Genomic DNA, 19181 nt, shown 5'->3' with positions numbered 1-19181 from the left:
CAAATTCTTTCATCCACCATTGCCTAATTTTGATGTTCCTAAGAAACTGTTTTATGCAACTATCCCATATATGCCTGACTTCAAATTCTCGTCCAATCTCGCACGAATTATTGAACAAGAGATTCCTTGTCTCAGAGTCAAACTTATAACAAATAATCCATGTACAATTGGCTCCTTCTTTAACTTTAAAGACCGCCTTCAGCCCTTCATGAGATCCAACGTCATATATAAATTTATTTGCCCTGGATGTCCGGGCTCTTACGTTGGATCGACACGGAGGCTGCTGAGGGTCAGATATTGTAGCCATCTGGGTTTCAGCTTCCGTACTGGTCAGAAAATAAAACAGCCTGAATTTTCCAATATCAGGCAACCACGCTTCTAATTGAAAAATTGAAATAAAAAAGAACAATTCAAAATAATAGATTATGTCAAAAATCCTGACCATCTAACTACCCTCGAGTCGTTATACATTAAGAAACTTGTTCCTTCACTCAATAGCAATACCTCCTCAGCAACTCTATACCTGGCATAGTTGACGTCGTCTTCGTCAACTGGTTTTTTAGTCATTCCATCTTCTCTCTACATTATGGACGGTTGGTGTTTGGGTTGTTCTCTCTCTCTTTACTTTTGTTTGTTTTTACTTGATTTTAATTTTTAAGACTATTTTAATATTTGTGAGTTCCTTTTTTATCATTGAATGTTATTTATGTGTCTCTTTGCTCCTTTACAGACTGATGATGCACAAGAAGTTTTATGTGCGAAACGTTTCGTTGGAAATAAACTTGATTCACCTTTTAATCGTTGTATCATGGACACCTTCTGAAGCTCTTATATATACATTATATATACATATATATATATATATATATATATATATATATATATATATATATATATATATATATAGATGATCAATTTTTTTTCCATTAAAGAATGCCAACACTCGCTATAGTATCTGGCGGTACACCTAAAACTATTTTTAATTCATACTCTGTTGAAGACAACATAAAATTCTCAGTGAAAGCTTGTTTTGCAGTGAAAGACATTGTTTCGCTTTTTCGTGTTTTTTTATAATTCTTATGACGAGGTTTTCTTTAGAAAGCCAAAAATTATAGCTCTTTGTGAACTTCAAGTCAGCATTAGTTTTTTGAGAGCAACGATTGTAGCCAGGAAGCGGTACAACAAAGGCTGTGTTACATAGGCAGAGAGAGAGAGAGAGAGAGCTTTATTTTTTTCCATATATGCCGTGCACTATATATATCTAGGGGATGGATAAATGGGCTTATTATATGAATAAAGCGGACCGAGGTTTGAGTACCTGATATGGAGTCTTATGAATGGACTGTTGGGAGGTTGAAAGGTTAAGGTTGGCGATGTTGCCTCTCTGGTTGTTGATTGTTGGCGGTGTTGTTTCGCTTTGGAAAAAGGGTGTGTCACATATGCCATAACGGGCGGCGGGAGTTCCATTTTCTGGCTTCCAAAATGGCTGCTGATTGGCCATGTTGACCTGAAGGTTACTATATCAGAGGTTAATTACTGACAATAGTTTTTGTAGGGAGAGGTGTCTGAATAGCAATATTCTTCTGTCTGTCAGCGTTATCCTCTTATGTTAATATGGTATGCTTATTTTGGTTATCCAAATACTTGCACGTACACACACACACACACACACACACACGCCATATCTGTTGACATGAACTTAGGTCAAGCAGTGTAGTTGCTGACACGACTGAAGCTAAATATTTAGACAGTAATTTGTATGGCTAATAGAATTTCAATTATATTTATGGTGTTCAACGTTTTTTCCCTATTTGCGAAGACGAGGGATCGGTCAGTCTTCTGGGGTTTAGACAGAGCGTCGTTTCATGTTCCGTTTTTTCTCCTTTTCTCTCCCCCTTTTTTTACGGAGGGCTCGAAGTCACGCAAATGGTCGAATCTACATAGTGTTTTTAAATGATTATCTCTCTCTCTCTCTCTCCTCTCTCTCTCTCTCTCTCTCTCTCTCTCTCTCTCTCATATGAATTTTACGTAACAATGTTAGAGATAACAAATGGGAAAAGTAAGGAATGTATGGTTGAGGGAATATTTTCTCGAAAAAAGAAAACTTCTTTTAATTCAAATAATTTAAAGCTAAGATTATTTCCGGCGCAGATGGCCGTGTTGTTTACAGTGTTTTTTTTTTTTTTTTTTTTTTTTTTTTTAATCAGTCGATCAATCAGGAGAATGTAGTCCAGAACGTTTCCCTGTCATCGTCGTGTGTAGATCAGAAAAACCTTGCGATCATTTGAGAGAGAGAGAGAGAGAGAGAGAGAGAGAGAGAGAGAGAGAGAGAGGTCACCAATGACGTCATTGATATATAATTCTAAAGGTGATTCACTTTAGCTGGGGTCAATAGCATCTTTCCTACGCTAGTGCTCCGGCGCCTGCTGACTCCATAAGAAAGATGAATTTTTTTCATCACTTTCGTCAGATATATCACAGCAGTTAGGAGCGTTGAATCAAATGATTTTAAAGTGTGGTGATATACTACAGAATAAGGATTTCCAGCAGGTGGCCATACACATACGCTACTGGCATTGGGTTAGTCCCGCCGGGAGTAGCCCGCGCTCCAGTCCACTTGGGAATTGCCCATACACGCAGATGACTTGTTCTACTCACATTTTGAGAGGGCAGTTGAAATATGCAGTGGCCGTGCTCCTTTCGAGTCCTGTAGTGTCTTGATACAGTGAGTGTGATTTAAATCGTGGCACCAAGTAAAAGGAATATAAGTTAACTGTTATTGACGTTCTTTTACTCGAAGGCTCTTACGATGCTTTATTCTAGTGTTTCTGCAGGTATGCTTGTGGTCATCAGTGAAGTGTACTGCATGCTACGCTGACAGGTATGATATGCAAGTATTCGCTTGTTGGTATGTAAGAAGTTATGGCTGTTTATATGTATTAGAACAGTGTGATGACCGTAGAGCTATTCTCAGTCATAACGTTCTTGGATATCTAATTTGGTCCAGTCCTCCCTTTGAAAGTGAAAGAAATAAAAAGATAGTCTCTCTCTCTCTCTCTCTCTCTCTCTCTCTCTCTCTCTCTCTCTCTCTCTCTCTCATAAAGGTTACTCTATGACCAAAGAGCCTACCCTCATGCTGATAACACTTACCTGTCTGTAAAAGATATCGCATTTCCTTAATATACAGGGTACCCCACAAAAAAAGGAATTCTAGATATACATTACGTATATTACACGCTGTTGCTGTTGCCTGGCTCAGAGCCATTACTCCTGGCTTAATCGAACCTAACGAATGGCCATCAAAAAGTCCAGATCTCAACGTAATGGATTGTACCACGTGGAGTTTACTGTTACTCAACTTCAGTTATAGAGCACATACAATCTTTACAAAGTGTGTTGATGGAAGCCTGGAACAATATCTCGCTTGAAGTCATCCAAAAGGGGACTGGAAGTTGGCTAGACCGTCTACGTCGTTATGCAGTTGGCCACGGAATGCATTTTGAACACCACATCTCACTTTTGTGTTTTTGTTGTTTTAACAATGTTTCTGTTAACAACTAACTGCTGGTTTCTGTTTCCAGCAATGAACTAAATTTCACCAAATTTCCTGTTGGTTTTTGTTTTTGTTTTTGTTGTTGTTGTTTTTATGGGATACCCTGTAGATTGCAGTGAAGGTGTTGGTTGTTGTATAGAGTGAGAGAGAAATATTGGGGGGAAGCGAGATTTAAAAAACATTCTCCTTTGATGGAACGAGAGAGCTAGGGAGAGAGAAAGAGTAAGGAAAAGGTAGGTTAAGAGATGGAATAAAAATTGAAGGGAATGAGTAATGAAGCTGGTCTAATACTTGGAAGGAAGAGATTAAGTAATATGTATTAATAAAAGAAGGAGAGGTAGGTAGCAAATCTCTCCCCGCCTAAGCTGCAATCCTCAATAGTCGTCCAATAATTACGTACCAAACTTAGTGCTGAGGTTGACAGAGGTGCCCATCTGTCCCTCCGCATCAAGTTGGAGAGTCGGACGCTTTGTCCAGTTGTGACCCAGAGAGAGAGAGAGAGAGAGAGAGAGAGACAGACAGACAGACAGAGAGAGAAAGAGAAGGTTTGGGGTTCATTTACTAAAAAAGAAAAATAAAAATAAAAAATTTGACAAAGATTTGGTCTGACCTACCCACCAAATTGTTTGATAATGAGATTATATTTTTCCAAAGCTAAATATTGATAATCGTAGATGAAGCTGCCAGATGAACCTGGCGTCCCATCGGCAGCCATTTCCATGGCGATACGGCCCTGATGACGTCAGACACGCCCATACTACTTATGCCTTGACCTGTTATCTGAGTGATGAGTATTTCAGTCTCCCACAGTGATTGTGTGTGTCAAATAAACTCGGCAGTGGATGCAATTTGAAGCTAATTGCATATAATTACATCATTGCCCTTATCACTGTTTTATCTTGATTTGTTATCTTTTAGATGGATCAGTCAGTCACGCAGAGTGATAAAGATTATTGAAACATCTTTGTGAATTAAAAAAGAATTTTTTTCATTGAGCTGGGGTTATTTATACTTTATTCACGTCATTAACTGGCTTTCTTTTATTATGTAATAATATACAGATGAATGTACAGCGATCATCACAGCATTTGTTGATAATCCCTCTACATTGTACAGTGCTTGATTGAATGTCAAGAATTGTCCGGATATCCATTCGGAAGGGTGTCTTTGAACAGCATAACCGAACTAATTACTTCCTCCGCCAATGAGTAATAATCTTCATTTGATTTAGGTGAAACTTCGTGGGAGGGGCTTCCCTTGTGTTCTGTCTAAATATTTTGAGAGGTGGAGGTCGATGAATAATTAATGTTTGGTTGTGTTTTATTGCACCGGCTCTCTCTCTCTCTCTCTCTCTCTCTCTCTCTCTCTCTCTCTCTCTCTCTTCGTGAAACCTACATTCGCGTCTCAGAAGCCTGACCAGTGAATTAGTTATCTAGTTCGTGACTAATCAATATTTCGTCAAAATGCATACCTCCATGATGCAATGATAAGCAGAATGACCTCGATGAGGTTATCCTCAGGCTGCGGGTTGAAACCATGTATAAGATCATTAATTTTCTCTCTCTCTCTCTCTCTCTCTCTCTCTCTCTCTCTCTCTCTCTCTCTCTCTCTGTGAGGCAGCAATTTGAAAACAAATGATATAAAGGAAGATGAAGCAATAGATATTGAAATGGCTAACGGAAGAGTGGAAACTGGTGACTGAAAGATTTAAGTTAAACTTGGATTGTTTGTGGACTGGAACCCAAAGTTAGAAATGTATGACTGGACTGTTGAGCCAAATTTTCTTTATGGAATTATATACAGAATGGATGTTGAATGCAAATACAAGAAAAGGCTGGGGCTCTTGAGGTTAGCTGTTTGTTAATACAAGTGGCACAATAATAATGGTAAGGATGATAAGTTTGGAGAGAAGGGAGGACGACTGGTTGATATAAAGGTGATTCGGAAATGAGAAGGAAGGAGATAAAGCCCTAGAAAGCGTGGATGGATGAATGGATGGATGGTGTCAAAGAACTGAGTGAGAGGGTCTGAATGTTCTGGATGCGCTAGGTAAGTGGCGCAGTGTGTATATGGAAGTTTGACAAGTTGCTGATGAGAAATCTTTGTAGGTGTATGAAACGTCTAATGCTGCGGAAGATGTCTGCACAATGGACTCATTTACAATGAAATGCATATTTTCCGACTACTCCAGTTATGTTTTTTCAGTAGATTAAAATATACTTAGACATAATCTCATTTTTTGTTGTGTTTAGGCTATATTGGTGTAGTAGCTGTCTAATGCCCCAGTAACTTTGGGATAGTGTTCTGCAAACATTGGGTCAAGATCTTTTCAGAGGGATTACATAAGGGGAATCCTTGTGGTTACGGAGATTATGTACAACTCTCTCTCTCTCTCTCTCTCTCTCTCTCTCTCTCTCTCTCTCTCTCTCTTATACAATACAGGTACGCACACACGGCTGAGTAAGACGTTGTTAATCTTTCTGTACATTTGTACTTTCATATCCTGATATTCTGAATAGCGAACGGCATATATATATATATATATATATATATATATATATACATATATATAGATAATATATACATATATATATATCTATATAGATATATATATATATATATATATATATATATATATATATATATATATATATATATATATATGCACATCAAAAGGTGCGAACATGTAGACATCAGAGGGTTACCGAAACTCAGTAGATCAGTTAAGGAGTTCATTATGAGATACGTTTCGTGTCATCCTGACACATCATCAGTCTGTAATGTAAAATCAATTCACATCTATAAAAAATATAATTAAAGTTTACATGCTATTTTAAAAGGAAAACATAAAATACTAAAGTTATTCATAAAAATTATTGTTAAAAGCTAAAAATACTAAAATTATTTACAAGGTGACATTAAAATTGTAGAAATTTAGGATTAAAAAGGAATATTAACCTTAATAAAGTGAAGGACAAGAAAGGAATGGCTGTAGGACCGTCGTTTGCCCAGATCTCGACTACGTCAAGAAAAGCTGAGTAGAGGATTGACTAGAATTGAGGGAAGGAACGAGATGCTTGATATGTAAAGACTCAAGTGTCGTTATATATTGGCTGCTTGGTATTGTCAATTATCGAAAAATGTTTTTTGCTAATATCAATTTTACAGAGAGCTGCTTGATTTCCTATATTAGAAAGTTCTGGATTGGTTATCCTCTGGCCAGTTCTATAGCTCACTCCCAAATGACAAGAATATCGAACTTGCAACAAGCGTTTCGTCGATCCAACGTAAGTACCGGGACACCCCGGGCAAGTAAATTTGTAAATAATATTGGATCGCATAAACGGTTGCAAATTCTCTTTATGACTAAGAAGTGAGCCTATTTTGAGAAGATTAACAGGTATTAAATTAACTTTGAGGCTTCCGAACTCTCTTTCAATAATTTTCTTGATACGGTCTAGTAATTTACTTTTGAAAAAGTATGGAATAGAGGCGTATATGGGTAATTTTGGTACATCAAATGAAGGGGTATTTTCCGTGAAGTTTAAGTTAAGTAATTTGTTTACCATTTTATAAAATACCTCTGTAGGGCACGAGTTAGTTAAAAAATAATCTTGTAAAAATTCAAATGGTAAACAAATTACTTAACTTAAACTTCACGGAAAATACCCCTTCATTTGATGTACCAAAATTACCCATATACGCCACTATTCCATATTTTTTCAAAAATAAATTAGGAGACCGTATCAAGAAAATTATTGAAAGAGAGTTCGGAAGCCTCAAAGTTAATTTAATACCTGTTAATCCTCTCAAAATAGGCTCACTTCTTAGTCATAAAGAGAATTTGCAACCGTTTATGCGATCCAATATTATTTACAAATTTACTTGCCCGGGGTGTCCCGGTACTTACGTTGGATCGACGAAACGCTTGTTGCAAGTTCGATATTCTAGTGTTGGTGACCACATCCAACCACTTCCTACCGAACCCCCTTTTATCAAAATTTTCCTAATTTTCTATATCTACTACGGGAATTCGCCAATCACTCGGCGACATCGCTATGTAGCGAGACAACACGATGCTGGGTTGGTTCGTTCTCTTTTAAGCGGAATTGTGGTCTTTCGACGCAGGAGGTAAAAGGGCTATAATCCTATCTAATCCAGCTTTGTATCAGCCAAGTGTTACTTTCTTCTGTTTTTCTTTTCCAGCTCAGATGAACAACGATTAGTACAAAAATTTTAGTTTATTGATATCTGTGAATAGGACAGCGCCCCCCTCTGTTCAGCCTCCTTTATATATATATATATATATATATATATATATATATATATATATACATATATATATATATATATATATATATATGTTTGTGCGTGTTTGTAAACACACACACTTACACGCTATATATATATATTATATATATATATATATATATATATATATATATATATATATATATATGTGTGTGTGTGTGTGTGTGTGTGTGTGTGTGTGTGTGTGTAAATTCACGTCTTTACACTTCCATACATACATAAGTTACACAACCCCAAAATAACTCCCTCCGTTTCTAAACATTTACAAACAGACAGACAGACATAAACATCACGACTGATATGTAAAATCTACAAGTCATTTTTACCAGATACATATGGAATTGTAATAACCATAATGCCCTCTTAACTTCTCAAATTCTTTGTTCTTTTTTTTTGGGGGGGGATACGTTTGTCATAATACCATAATCACAACGAGGTCACTTTGCCTACCTGACCACGAGAAGGACTGATATTAAATTACCTAAATTATTTTTCCCCTTATCAACTACTCGCGTTGAATATTAGTATCCCTTTGAATTTTTATTAATATTATTATTATTGTTCCCCACTGAATATCCTAGGGTTATTTGTAGCCCATTTTCCAAACTCCCTGTTCCCAGCTCCTTATTTAACATTCACCCGCTTGTTGTTTTATACACAATGTTTGATTAAAGCTGCCACTTTCACTTCCACTACTATTAAAGGAGGCTCCTCCTCATTCTTTCTGTTCCGTTTTGCTGAAGAGCAGCGGTGGGTGATATGCGTCAAAGCATTGCGTGTACTTGTGTGCGTGGTTGTGGTTATATGTCTGTCTGTCTGTTGTCTGTCTCTCTGAATGTGTGTGTGTGTGTTTGTGTATGTTTGTGTGCGTAAGTGTTAACTAAAAACGGCTGCCTAGCTTTATATCTGTATGTGAATACACTTTGTGTATATATATATATATATATATGTATATATATGATATGTATGTATATTATTATTTTCTATAAATATATCATACATTATATACATATTATATATACTTATATATATATATATATATATATATATATATATATATATATATATATATATATACATACATACATACAAACATACATACATAACATACATACATACATATAATTATGGGCCTTTAGCGATCGCAAGCGATCTCACCCCTGGGGCATCCTCGCCAATGGAGCTTCATAGAAATAGGGTTTTATTTTAGCCAGGGATGGACCCTTCCCCATTTCTCTGCTCCATCAGCTAGCCAAGAGAGATGGAATCTTCCCCCATGCCACACTGGGATAAAATATTTTGCACATACTGTATGAGGCATTGAACTTACGGGTTTTTCACGCCACGCCAGAGGTTGCCACAGTATATATGCAGTTATTGGAGCCATTAGGCACTGCATATCCCATATTTTGCTATATAAAGGCCATTGAACGTACGGGTTTTTACGCCCGCCAGAGGTTTCCACAGTAATATATGCCAAGTATTGGAAAGGCCATTATTGCAATTGCATTAACCCATATTTTGGGCATATAATATTTTTAAGGCATTGACCTTAACGTCCAGTTTTTTACGCCTCGTCCAGAGGTTGCCACAGTAAGGTATAGCAAGTATTGGAGCCATTAATGCATTGCATAACCCCATATTTTGCATATATAGAAGGCATTGAACTTACTGGGTTTTTTACACGCCTCGCCAGAGGTTGCCACAGTAGTAAGTATGCAAGTATTGGAGCCTATTATGCATTGGGCCTAACCCCATATTTTTGCATATATAGAAAAGGCCATTGAACTTACACGGGTTTTTACGCCTCGCCAGAGGTTTGCCACAGGTAGTATATACCCCCCCAAGTATTGGAGCCATTAATGCATTTGCATAACCCCATTATTTTGCATATATAGAAGGCATTGACAACTTACGGGTTTTTAACGCCACGCCAGAGGTTGTCCCACAGTAGTATATGCAAGTAATTTGGAGCCATTTATGTCATTGCATAACCCCATATTTTGCATATATAGAAAGGCATTGAACTTACGGGTTTTTTACGGCCACGCCAAGTTGCCACCAGTAGGTATATTGCCAAGTATTCAGGCCATTATGCTTGCATAACCCAATATTTTGCAATATATTTAGAAGGCATTGAACTTAACCGGGTTTTTACGTCCTTCGCCAAAGGTTGCCACAGTTAGTCTATCAAGTAATTGGGCCCCATTAATTTGCATTGCATTCCCATATTTTGCATTATAGAAAGGCCTTGAACTTAACAGGGTTTTTACGCCACGCCCAGAGGTTGCCACAGTAAAGTATATGCAAGTATTGGAGCCATTATTGCATTGGCATAACCCCAGATTTTTGCATATATAGAAGGCATTGAACTTACGGGTTTTTTACGCCTCGCCAGAGGTTGCCCACAGTAGTTATATGCAAGTAATTGGAGCCATTATGGCCATTGCATAATCCCCATATTTTTGCATATAATAGAAAGGCATTGAACTTACAGGGTCTTTTACGCCAACGCCAGACTTTGCCATGCAGTAGGATTGCAAGTTTTGGAGCCATTTGGCATTGCCATTTTAACCCCTGCATTTTGCATAACCCCATATTTTAAGGCATTGGAACTTACGGGTTTTTACGCCAACGGCAGAGGTTGCCAACAGTAGGATATGCAAGGGTTTTGGAGCCATTATGCATTGCATATCCCCATATTTTGCATATTAAAGGCCATTGAACATACGGGTTTTTACGCCACGCCAGAGGTTGCCACAGTAGGAATGCAAGTATTGGAGCCATTATGCATTGCATAACCCCATATTTTGGGCATATATGAAGGCAGTTGAAACTTAAGGGCGGGTTTTTACCGCCACGCCAGAGGTTGCCACAGTAGGATATGCAAGTTTTGGAGCCATTATGCATTGCATAACCCCATATTTTGCATATATAGAAGGCATTGAACTTACGGGTTTTTACGCCACGCCAGAGGTTGCCACAGTAGGATATGCAAGTTTTGGAGCCATTATGCATTGCATAACCCCATATTTTGCATATATAAGAAGGCAATTGAACTTACGGGTTTTTTATTTTAACGCCAACGCCAGAGGTTTTGCCACAGTAAGGATATGCGAAGTATTTTTGGAGCCATTATTTTGCATTGCATAACCCCATATTTTTGCATATATAGGAAGGCATTGAACTTACGGGTTTTTACGCCCACGCCAGAGGTTGCCACAGTAGGATATGCAAGTTTTGGAGGGCATTATGGCATTGCCTAACCCCATATTTTGATATATAGAGGCATGTGGAACTTACGGGTTTTTACGCCACGCCAGAGGTTGCCACAGTAAGGATATGCAAGTTTTGGAGCCCGTTATGCATTGGCATAACCCCAATATTTTGCATATATAAAGGCATTGAACTTACGGGTTTTTACGCCACGCCAGAGGTTGCCACAGTAGGATATGCAAGTTTTGGAGCCATTATGCATTGCATAACCCCATATTTTGCATATATAGAAGGCATTGAACTTACGGGTTTTTACGCCACGCCAGAGGTTGCCACAGTAGGATATGCAAGTATTGGAGCCATTATGACATTGCGTAACCCATATTTTGCATATATAAAGGCATTGAACTTACGGGTTTTTACGCCACGCCAGAGGTTGCCACAGTAGGATATGCAAAAGATGGGATTTAACATGCAATACATAACCCAATTCACATATGAAGTAAGATGGCATTAACTTATGGTTTTGACGCCACACCTGAGTTTGCTTTTCACTCATAGGTGATTTGGCATCGATACCTATTCCAGAGGGTATCATATGGCAGGAGATGCCCTCCGAACAGCTGTAGTCTCCGAACAGCTGTTAGCTCTCATCCTGAGAGCTGGTCCTCCTTCCTCCGAATAACTGTTGGCTCTCATCCTGAGAGCTGTTCCTCCTTCCTCCGAATAACTGTTCGCTTTCATCCTGAGAGTTGGTCCTCCTGCATTTGTCAGGAAGACGAGAGAATCGCCAGGGAAGCTTGTTGAAAAGACCGATCACAACGCTTGTCTTCACAACTACAAAGAACAGCCCATATGAAGGCTTTCGACTGGTCTCCAGTTGATGATGCTGTGTCATGCTCCAGAGGCAGCGCGATTTTCTTGGCCCATTCGATGGTTTTGATTGCAGGATGGGTGTGTAGGAGGTGGGGGGACCTCCCGTTGCTGGTTGCTGCCGGGGGGAGCAGCAGTGAACACCCATCTTGCAGTCAAATCATCGAATGGGCCAAGAAGATCGCAATGCCTCTGGAACACAATGCAGCAGCATCACCTGGTGACAAGTCAAAATCCTTCACAATTTTGGTTAATCACAGGCTGTTTCTTCATTTTGTTTCTTCTTAGTTTCCTTTAGTTTTCGGCCTCTTCGTTGTCCTTCCAAGTTTCTTCTTCTTTACTTTTATTGCCTTCTGAGGATCTTGAAACACTTCAGCTGCCAGGTGCTTGATGAACTCCCTGACTGCGTCGTATTCTCCTCTTTCATTAGCATCGCATAGGAGATCATTAGCATAGTTGACCTTCTGCATGATATCCATTCTGCGATGTCGCTCTTCTTCAGATCCTTGGCAGTTATCAGGGTTGAACTTCAGTGCCCGCTTCCTATAGGCCCACTTTATTGCCTTCAAATCAGCATCCTCTGCAATACCTAGGATGTAGTATGGGCAGCCATGACGTTGCATTCTTTGCAGGGTTTTGGCAGCTGCAACCAAATCTTCTTGATGATCTAATTTCTCAAGCTGCATCATAGCTTCCTTGTGTCTGCCAAGCAACAAGAGGCATAATCCCAGTCTTAGTCTGTAGTCGTCGTGATCGTCGTCCATATCCAATATTCTGAGGAAACATTCACTTGCTTCTTCCAGCCGTCCAAGTTTACAGAACATGTTTCCTTTTACCTTGTTTTCTTCAGCCAAAGCATTATTCTTATTCTTTTCATTTGTCATAGAATTGCTTATCACGGATACTAGTCGTTCTTGTTTCTCTAATGTGTTATTCATTTTTTCATCCTCCTGTTGAAGCGACTGATGTGTGGTTTCCTGGATATGGACCTTCTTCTGATCGCCTAGATTCTTTTGAGTCTGATTACTGTGATTTTTCTGTAGGTCATGATTTCTTTCTAGAGCAAACACTTCTCTCTGTGAGGCTTGCAATCTCTCCTCGAGATGTGTCGTCGCCTGGAGCAGCCTCTTTCTTTCGGCTTCGTGGGTCTTCACCTTCTCTTCCAGGTATCCACAATAGAAATCATTGTCCACGGCTTGGTTCTGGAGTTCTTCCAGTTTTTCTCGATGGTTTTGACATTCTCTGTCCTTCCGTGCGAGCTGTTCGTTTACAGTTTCAACTTCCTTGGCTTTCTGGATTAATTCGTTCTCCAAATCTTCTATTTTCTTCTTCAGAAGTATATTTTCTTCTTCAGCACAGTCGCGATTTTTACCAAGCTTTACGACGTTATACTTTTCTTCCATTAAATTGTCGAGCAAATTTTGATTCCTTCTCTTTTCAGCAGCTTCGTTAAAGTTCATCTCTTCGAATTCATCTAGGAGGAAAAAGTACTCCTCCTTTGCGTCCTTCCATTCTTCCTTCAAAAGCGAGATCATTTCAATACGCAATAAAGGTCCAGTCGTTTCTTCCGTGCGGTAGCATCTTGACCAATCTGGGAGCGCTCTGGCCTTCAATGTACTGATGTACGCGGCCAAAAAGTGCTCCCAGAACAAGAGCTACTGCGTGTTTTACCAATAGATATCCGAGGGTTTCGGATCCAATTTCCATTTGTAAAAGGTACCACTGATCCGCCGGCAGGGATCAGAGCCAATAAGTTTTTCACAAAGTTAAATTTACCAAGTGCCAACATGGTTACCTTTCTTTCACCCGATCAAAACGTTGGAATTAGAAACGCCACTGCATTCCGGGAATGTCCCAGATCCTCATTTTGGCTCCAAAGCCATTTTCTTGCTTTGGGAGATTCGTCACGGAGCCTTCGGAAGGACTTTGGGTAAACTGAAGGCTTCTGAAGACTTCGACGGCTCCAGAAACCATGCAAATGGAGACGACTTCAAAAATGAATCAATAAATAATGACTTCGTCGGGAAAGTAACTAAAAAGAGAGCTGGACATTTTAATATTTCAGTCACAGATGATTATGAAACAAATAGATTTACAAAATTTAAATTAGAATTAAAAGAAATTTTTTTCCTACGGTTTTTTTGATGAGAGCATGAATTCTTTAGTACACACACCACACACACACACACACACATATATATATATATATATATATATATATATATATATATATATATATATATATATATATATACATATGTATATATATATATATATCATATATATACGAGGTCCATTCAAAAAGTATCCGACCTTGGTCCATAAAGAAAAAAAATTTGCACATTTGAAATTTTTTGATTCAATCACCTTCAAAGTACTCCCCTTGGGAGTGCACACACTTTTCCCACCGTGCTGGCCACTGCTTGATAACATCTCTGGAATGTTGACATTGGGATGCTGTAAAGCTCTGCCGTCGTTTTTCTTCAAAATTTCCTCTCTCGACCTCAAAACGCTTTCCCTAGGGTTGTTTTCAGTTTAGGGAACAGCCAGAAGTCACAAGGTGCCATGTCTGGAGAGTACACCCATGTCTCATCACCAGTGATGATAGTCGTCATGAAGTCAGAGTCACTGTTAGCACAGTCAAGCAGGTCTTGTGCAATTTCCAGGCGGAGTTGTTTCTGCTGTTCACCAGCAACTTGGGAACGAATTTAGCAGACACTCGTCGCATGGCCAAATCTTCCTTCCGTTAAAATTGTATGAACTGATCCTGTGCTTATTCCTACTTTCTTTCAGTAATTTCTTTGATGGTTATACGACGGTCGTCCCTCCATATTCGACGAACATTTTCAACGCAATTCTTCGTTTTCTGCTGGTGGATGGCCTGCCTGACCGTGGCTTGCTCTCAATTACGATTTGTCCTTACTTGAAGCGATTATACCACTCCTTTATCTGTGTTATTCCCATGGCTTCATCGCCAAAGGCTTGCTGAATCTTCTGGATAGTTTGCACTTGTGTATCACCAAGCTTGTAGCAGAACTTAATGCAGTAGCGCTGCTCGATGGCTCCGACATGTGTAAGGACGATAATCCGACGAGCTTGTGCTGGACGTCCTGCACTCTAGCCCTCACAGGCGAGGGTAACCGCCACCACACTAGAGCTTTTAAATTTACATACATGCGCAGTAAGAGTGCTGTCAACTCCCACAAAACTAATTTGCTGATTGTGAATTATTTGTCCTTTTATGAACCAAGGTCGGATACTTTTTGAATGGCCCTGTATATATACATATATATATATAGTATATATATATATATATATATATATATATATATATATATGCATATATGTATACATATATATATATATATATATATATATATATAATATATATATATATGTATATATATATATATATATATATATATATATATATATATATATATATATAATATATATACATATACGTATATGTTTGCGCACATATATGTACATATACGTATAGTATATACATATAATTACATACACACAAATATATATTTTTGTATATATGATAAAAGGCCCAAAGAACACTAATTATACGTTGCAACAATACATTTCAGATGTTTTTTTCTGTGCCGCTATTCACTGGAAAAATATTTTATTTTACCAGTGGACAGGGACACAGGCAAGTGTCTGAAACTATTGTTGCAACGTATAATTAGTGTTTTTTTGGGCCTTTTATCTTGATATTGTACTGCTACCGTATTATTAGAGTAATATATATATATATATTATAACATTATATAATATATATATATATATATAATATACATATATAAAACATATATAATATATATTTATTATATATATATATATTTAATACATATACCTATATACTAATATATAATATATTTAGATATATATATTCATAATATATATATATATATATATGTATACATTTAGTTGTTCTTACATAATAATGAAGCTATGCTGAACATCACCCTTCTGTATTTGGCATATATTGGCTGCCGGTGAGTGCAGTCTTATCTTTATTGTATATTTGGAGTTATACCCTTTTTCTCATGCTTGTCTGTCCGTCCGCAATTTTTTTTTTTTTTTTTTTTTTTTGTCCACTCTCAGAGTCATAAAACTATTGCGGCTACAGGGCTGCATATTTGTATGTTGATCATCCACCCTCCAGTCATCAAACATAACAAATTGCAGTCCTCTATCCTCAGTAGTTTTCATTTTATTTTATCTTCCTGGCGTTTCATTTTTAATTAATCAGAGCCACTTCTTTCTTTGTTCACTTTTTTTTTTTCTTTTTTTGCAATCCTCCATTTCGTCCCCTACATCGCCTCCCTTTTACCGTTACTGTGCCATGGGCTCCCTTTCCCCCGTCTCCTTTTTGTGGGAGGAACTTCTCAGTTGTTTGTTATTGTCCTTTATCTTATCGTCTCCCTTTATCTTCCCCTTCGTTCCGGTTTCTTGCAGTACTTTGGTTAACCCATCCATAGTTTCTTTTCCACGACCTTTCCTATACTTTAAAATTCTCTCTCTCTCTCTCTCTCTCTCTCTCTCTCTCTGTATATGTAATATGTATATATAATTCACCTTTAAACTTTCAATATAATCTTATCTTAGATTCAGTAGTTGGCTTGCAATAGGATCTGGTGTGCTTTATGTATGGTGACCACCACGAAGTACCGGTTGTGTACACTCTACCACACAGTATATATATATATATATATATATATATATATATATATATATATATATATATATATATATATATATATAGAGAGAGAGAGAGAGAGGAGAGAGAGAGAGAGGAGAGAGAGAGAGACGAGAGAAGAGAAGCGACGAGAGAGAGAAGGAAGAGAAGCGAAGATGAGAATGTGGAGGAGAGAGGGAGAGAGAGAGAGAGAGACTTGTGTTTATGTAATTGAAAATCTAGTAAAATGAACTTCTCTTCTATCTGTTTAAGGTGCTTGTTTATAAGCTTTCATGGATACAAGGACTTCTCTGTGTTTAAGAGTTTTTTTTTTTTTCATTTGAAAGACAAAGTTTTTAATCGTTGGTTGTCCGAGAGCGAAAACTAATGTTGTGTGTGTGCGTGAGTCTGTAAGCAGTAGCCAAACAAATATTCACTGGAATCAAGCTGCATATTATTTGTATACCTCAAGAATTGTCGTACGTGATGGGCATATTGAAATAATTGGTTGAGTGAGATGCTTACCCACATTGTTCCGAAGATACTTTCATGTTTTTATAGTTTCGTTAGCCAGCCGACAAAAAAAAAATAAATAAATAAATAAATGGACGAAAAACGTTGACGTATTCAAGTTTGGACCTTTTATATTCTTATCGAATTATTTGTTTTTGCTCTTATATTTAGCGAATCATATAGCTATCTAGGAGCATGAATATACGTATTTTTTTTTTTTTTTTACATTAAAGTTGGTTCGCCCGAAACAAATTTCTCTTCATTTGCGTATTTTTTCATGCGTATAATTATGCACTGTTGAATACCTAGCAGATTAAACTGGAAATATTCTTTGGCTTATCAAAGTTTAGGCGTTCTTAATGATAGTCGTTTTAGTTATTATAATTTGTTAATGATAGTCGTTTTAGTTATTATAATTTGTTAATGATAGTCGTTTTAGTTATTATAATTTGTTTATGATAGTCGTTTTAGTTATTTTAATTTTTTAAATTCATTTTCAGATGTACATGTTTTACAAATGACTAGTATTGGTCGATATGGTAATTTTAGAAGTACTTTTCACAGCTGGATACCCGTGAGAGGAATGGCGATAATTCTTGTAGAGGAGCATTTGCTCCTTGAAAGCTGGAAGGGCTCATTGTAACAGAGAGCATGAACTTATGCTTCCTGACTTTTTGGCTTAATGGCAAGAATGTGAATTGATAGCTTGCCATTTTTCTGAGAACCTTTGACGTCTCAAGTACAGCGTTACTTTAGTGGGTAGAAATCTCAATTACGAGGGCACAAGCAATGTAATTTAAGGTGCACAATAATATATTAATGGTAGCGGTGTTAACATTTTATTAAACTATGTAAAAGCTTTATAAAATGTTACTACTTCTACCATTAGTATATTATTGTGGACCTTAAAGAACATTACTTTAATGGTTAGTTTTTACAAGTAAGAAACATTAATTCTAGTTCTTTACTTTCTTCCCATCATGAATTTAGAAATATTTATGGGGATATATCGCCATGAAATCATACCTTGATGAGGAATCAACTATAATTTTTTATCAGTTCGTCGTAACCTTTGGTGCTTCTGTCACGTTACTTAAATTTCACATGAGACTGTATTATTTTTTCTCTTTATGGGGCAAGATTATTCCATTGTTTTGCCTTCTTAAGTATATCTTAGTTTTACCAGACCACTGAGCTGATTAAGAGCTCCCCTAGGGCTGGCCCGAAGGATTAGATATTTTTACGTGGCTAGGAACCAATTGGTCACCTAGCAACGGGACTTACAGCTTATTGTGGGATCCGAACCACATTATGTCGAGAAATGAATTTCTATCACCAGAAATAAATTCCTCTGATTTCGCGTTGGCCGTGCCGAGAATCTTAATTCGGACCACCGAATTAGTACCCGAGCGCGAAAACCACTTTCCGAACGCCTTGAAATTGAATAGAATTATATTTTTAAAGATGAGGGTAATAATTATTGTTTATTATAATGGTTTTCGTGCCGACGGTAATATCTGCAGCCAGTATTACTGACGCTTCTGTCTTGTGTCTGATATGCAGTGTTTTTGAACTGCAACCTCTTGAGGGGCTAAGTACTGTGCGCTTCCACCAGGCACGATTAGCTTCAAACATCGGCTGTGGATAATTACCGCCGGTTCATAAAAATCAAACTAACGTTGTCACAAGCTTATGAGCATCAACGTTCATCGCAGTCACTTTTATAAATAAAAAATAATTAAAGAGACCTATTACGCGTGACGGAGTGACATAGGCCATGTGAATAATAATGAACAATTACTCTTGTCGCTCAGCTTCTGAAGAGCAGAGAGGAACCTATCTGTTGAAGTGAAATGTATGGAAGATGGCCAGAAAAGATATTTTGCTCTGAAAAATGAAACTGTCATTTTAAACAATTTTGTTATTATTAAAACAAAAATTCTTCTAAAGATTGAAAAAGAAACCCACAAAATTACTGTGTATAACGTGTTTACTTATAAGTATTTACATTTTATTTTACTC

At 37.5% G+C, this 19181-nt stretch overlaps 1 protein-coding gene across 1 annotated transcript; it reads right to left on the bottom strand.

Moving 5' to 3' along the window:
• Positions 1-12237: 12237 nt before the first annotated feature.
• LOC135226144 (dnaJ homolog subfamily C member 7 homolog) lies at positions 12238-13488 on the bottom strand. Its single transcript, XM_064265584.1, has one exon. The coding sequence runs from the start codon at positions 13486-13488 to the stop codon at positions 12238-12240; it is 1251 nt and encodes a 416-aa protein (XP_064121654.1).
• Between the last annotated feature and the right edge of the window lie 5693 nt (positions 13489-19181).

Source organism: Macrobrachium nipponense, chromosome 14, assembly GCF_015104395.2.
Source record: "Macrobrachium nipponense isolate FS-2020 chromosome 14, ASM1510439v2, whole genome shotgun sequence".
NCBI classification, from domain to species: Eukaryota; Metazoa; Arthropoda; class Malacostraca; order Decapoda; family Palaemonidae; genus Macrobrachium; species Macrobrachium nipponense.
The sequence above is the reverse complement of the archived record's forward strand: the minus strand, read 5'-3'. Positions and strand labels throughout refer to the sequence as shown.

Bases quoted from the DNA above. Each gene is read 5' to 3' on its own strand.
- LOC135226144 (XM_064265584.1), bottom strand. From the start codon at position 13,488: ATGATCTCGCTTTTGAAGGAAGAATGGAAGGACGCAAAGGAGGAGTAC.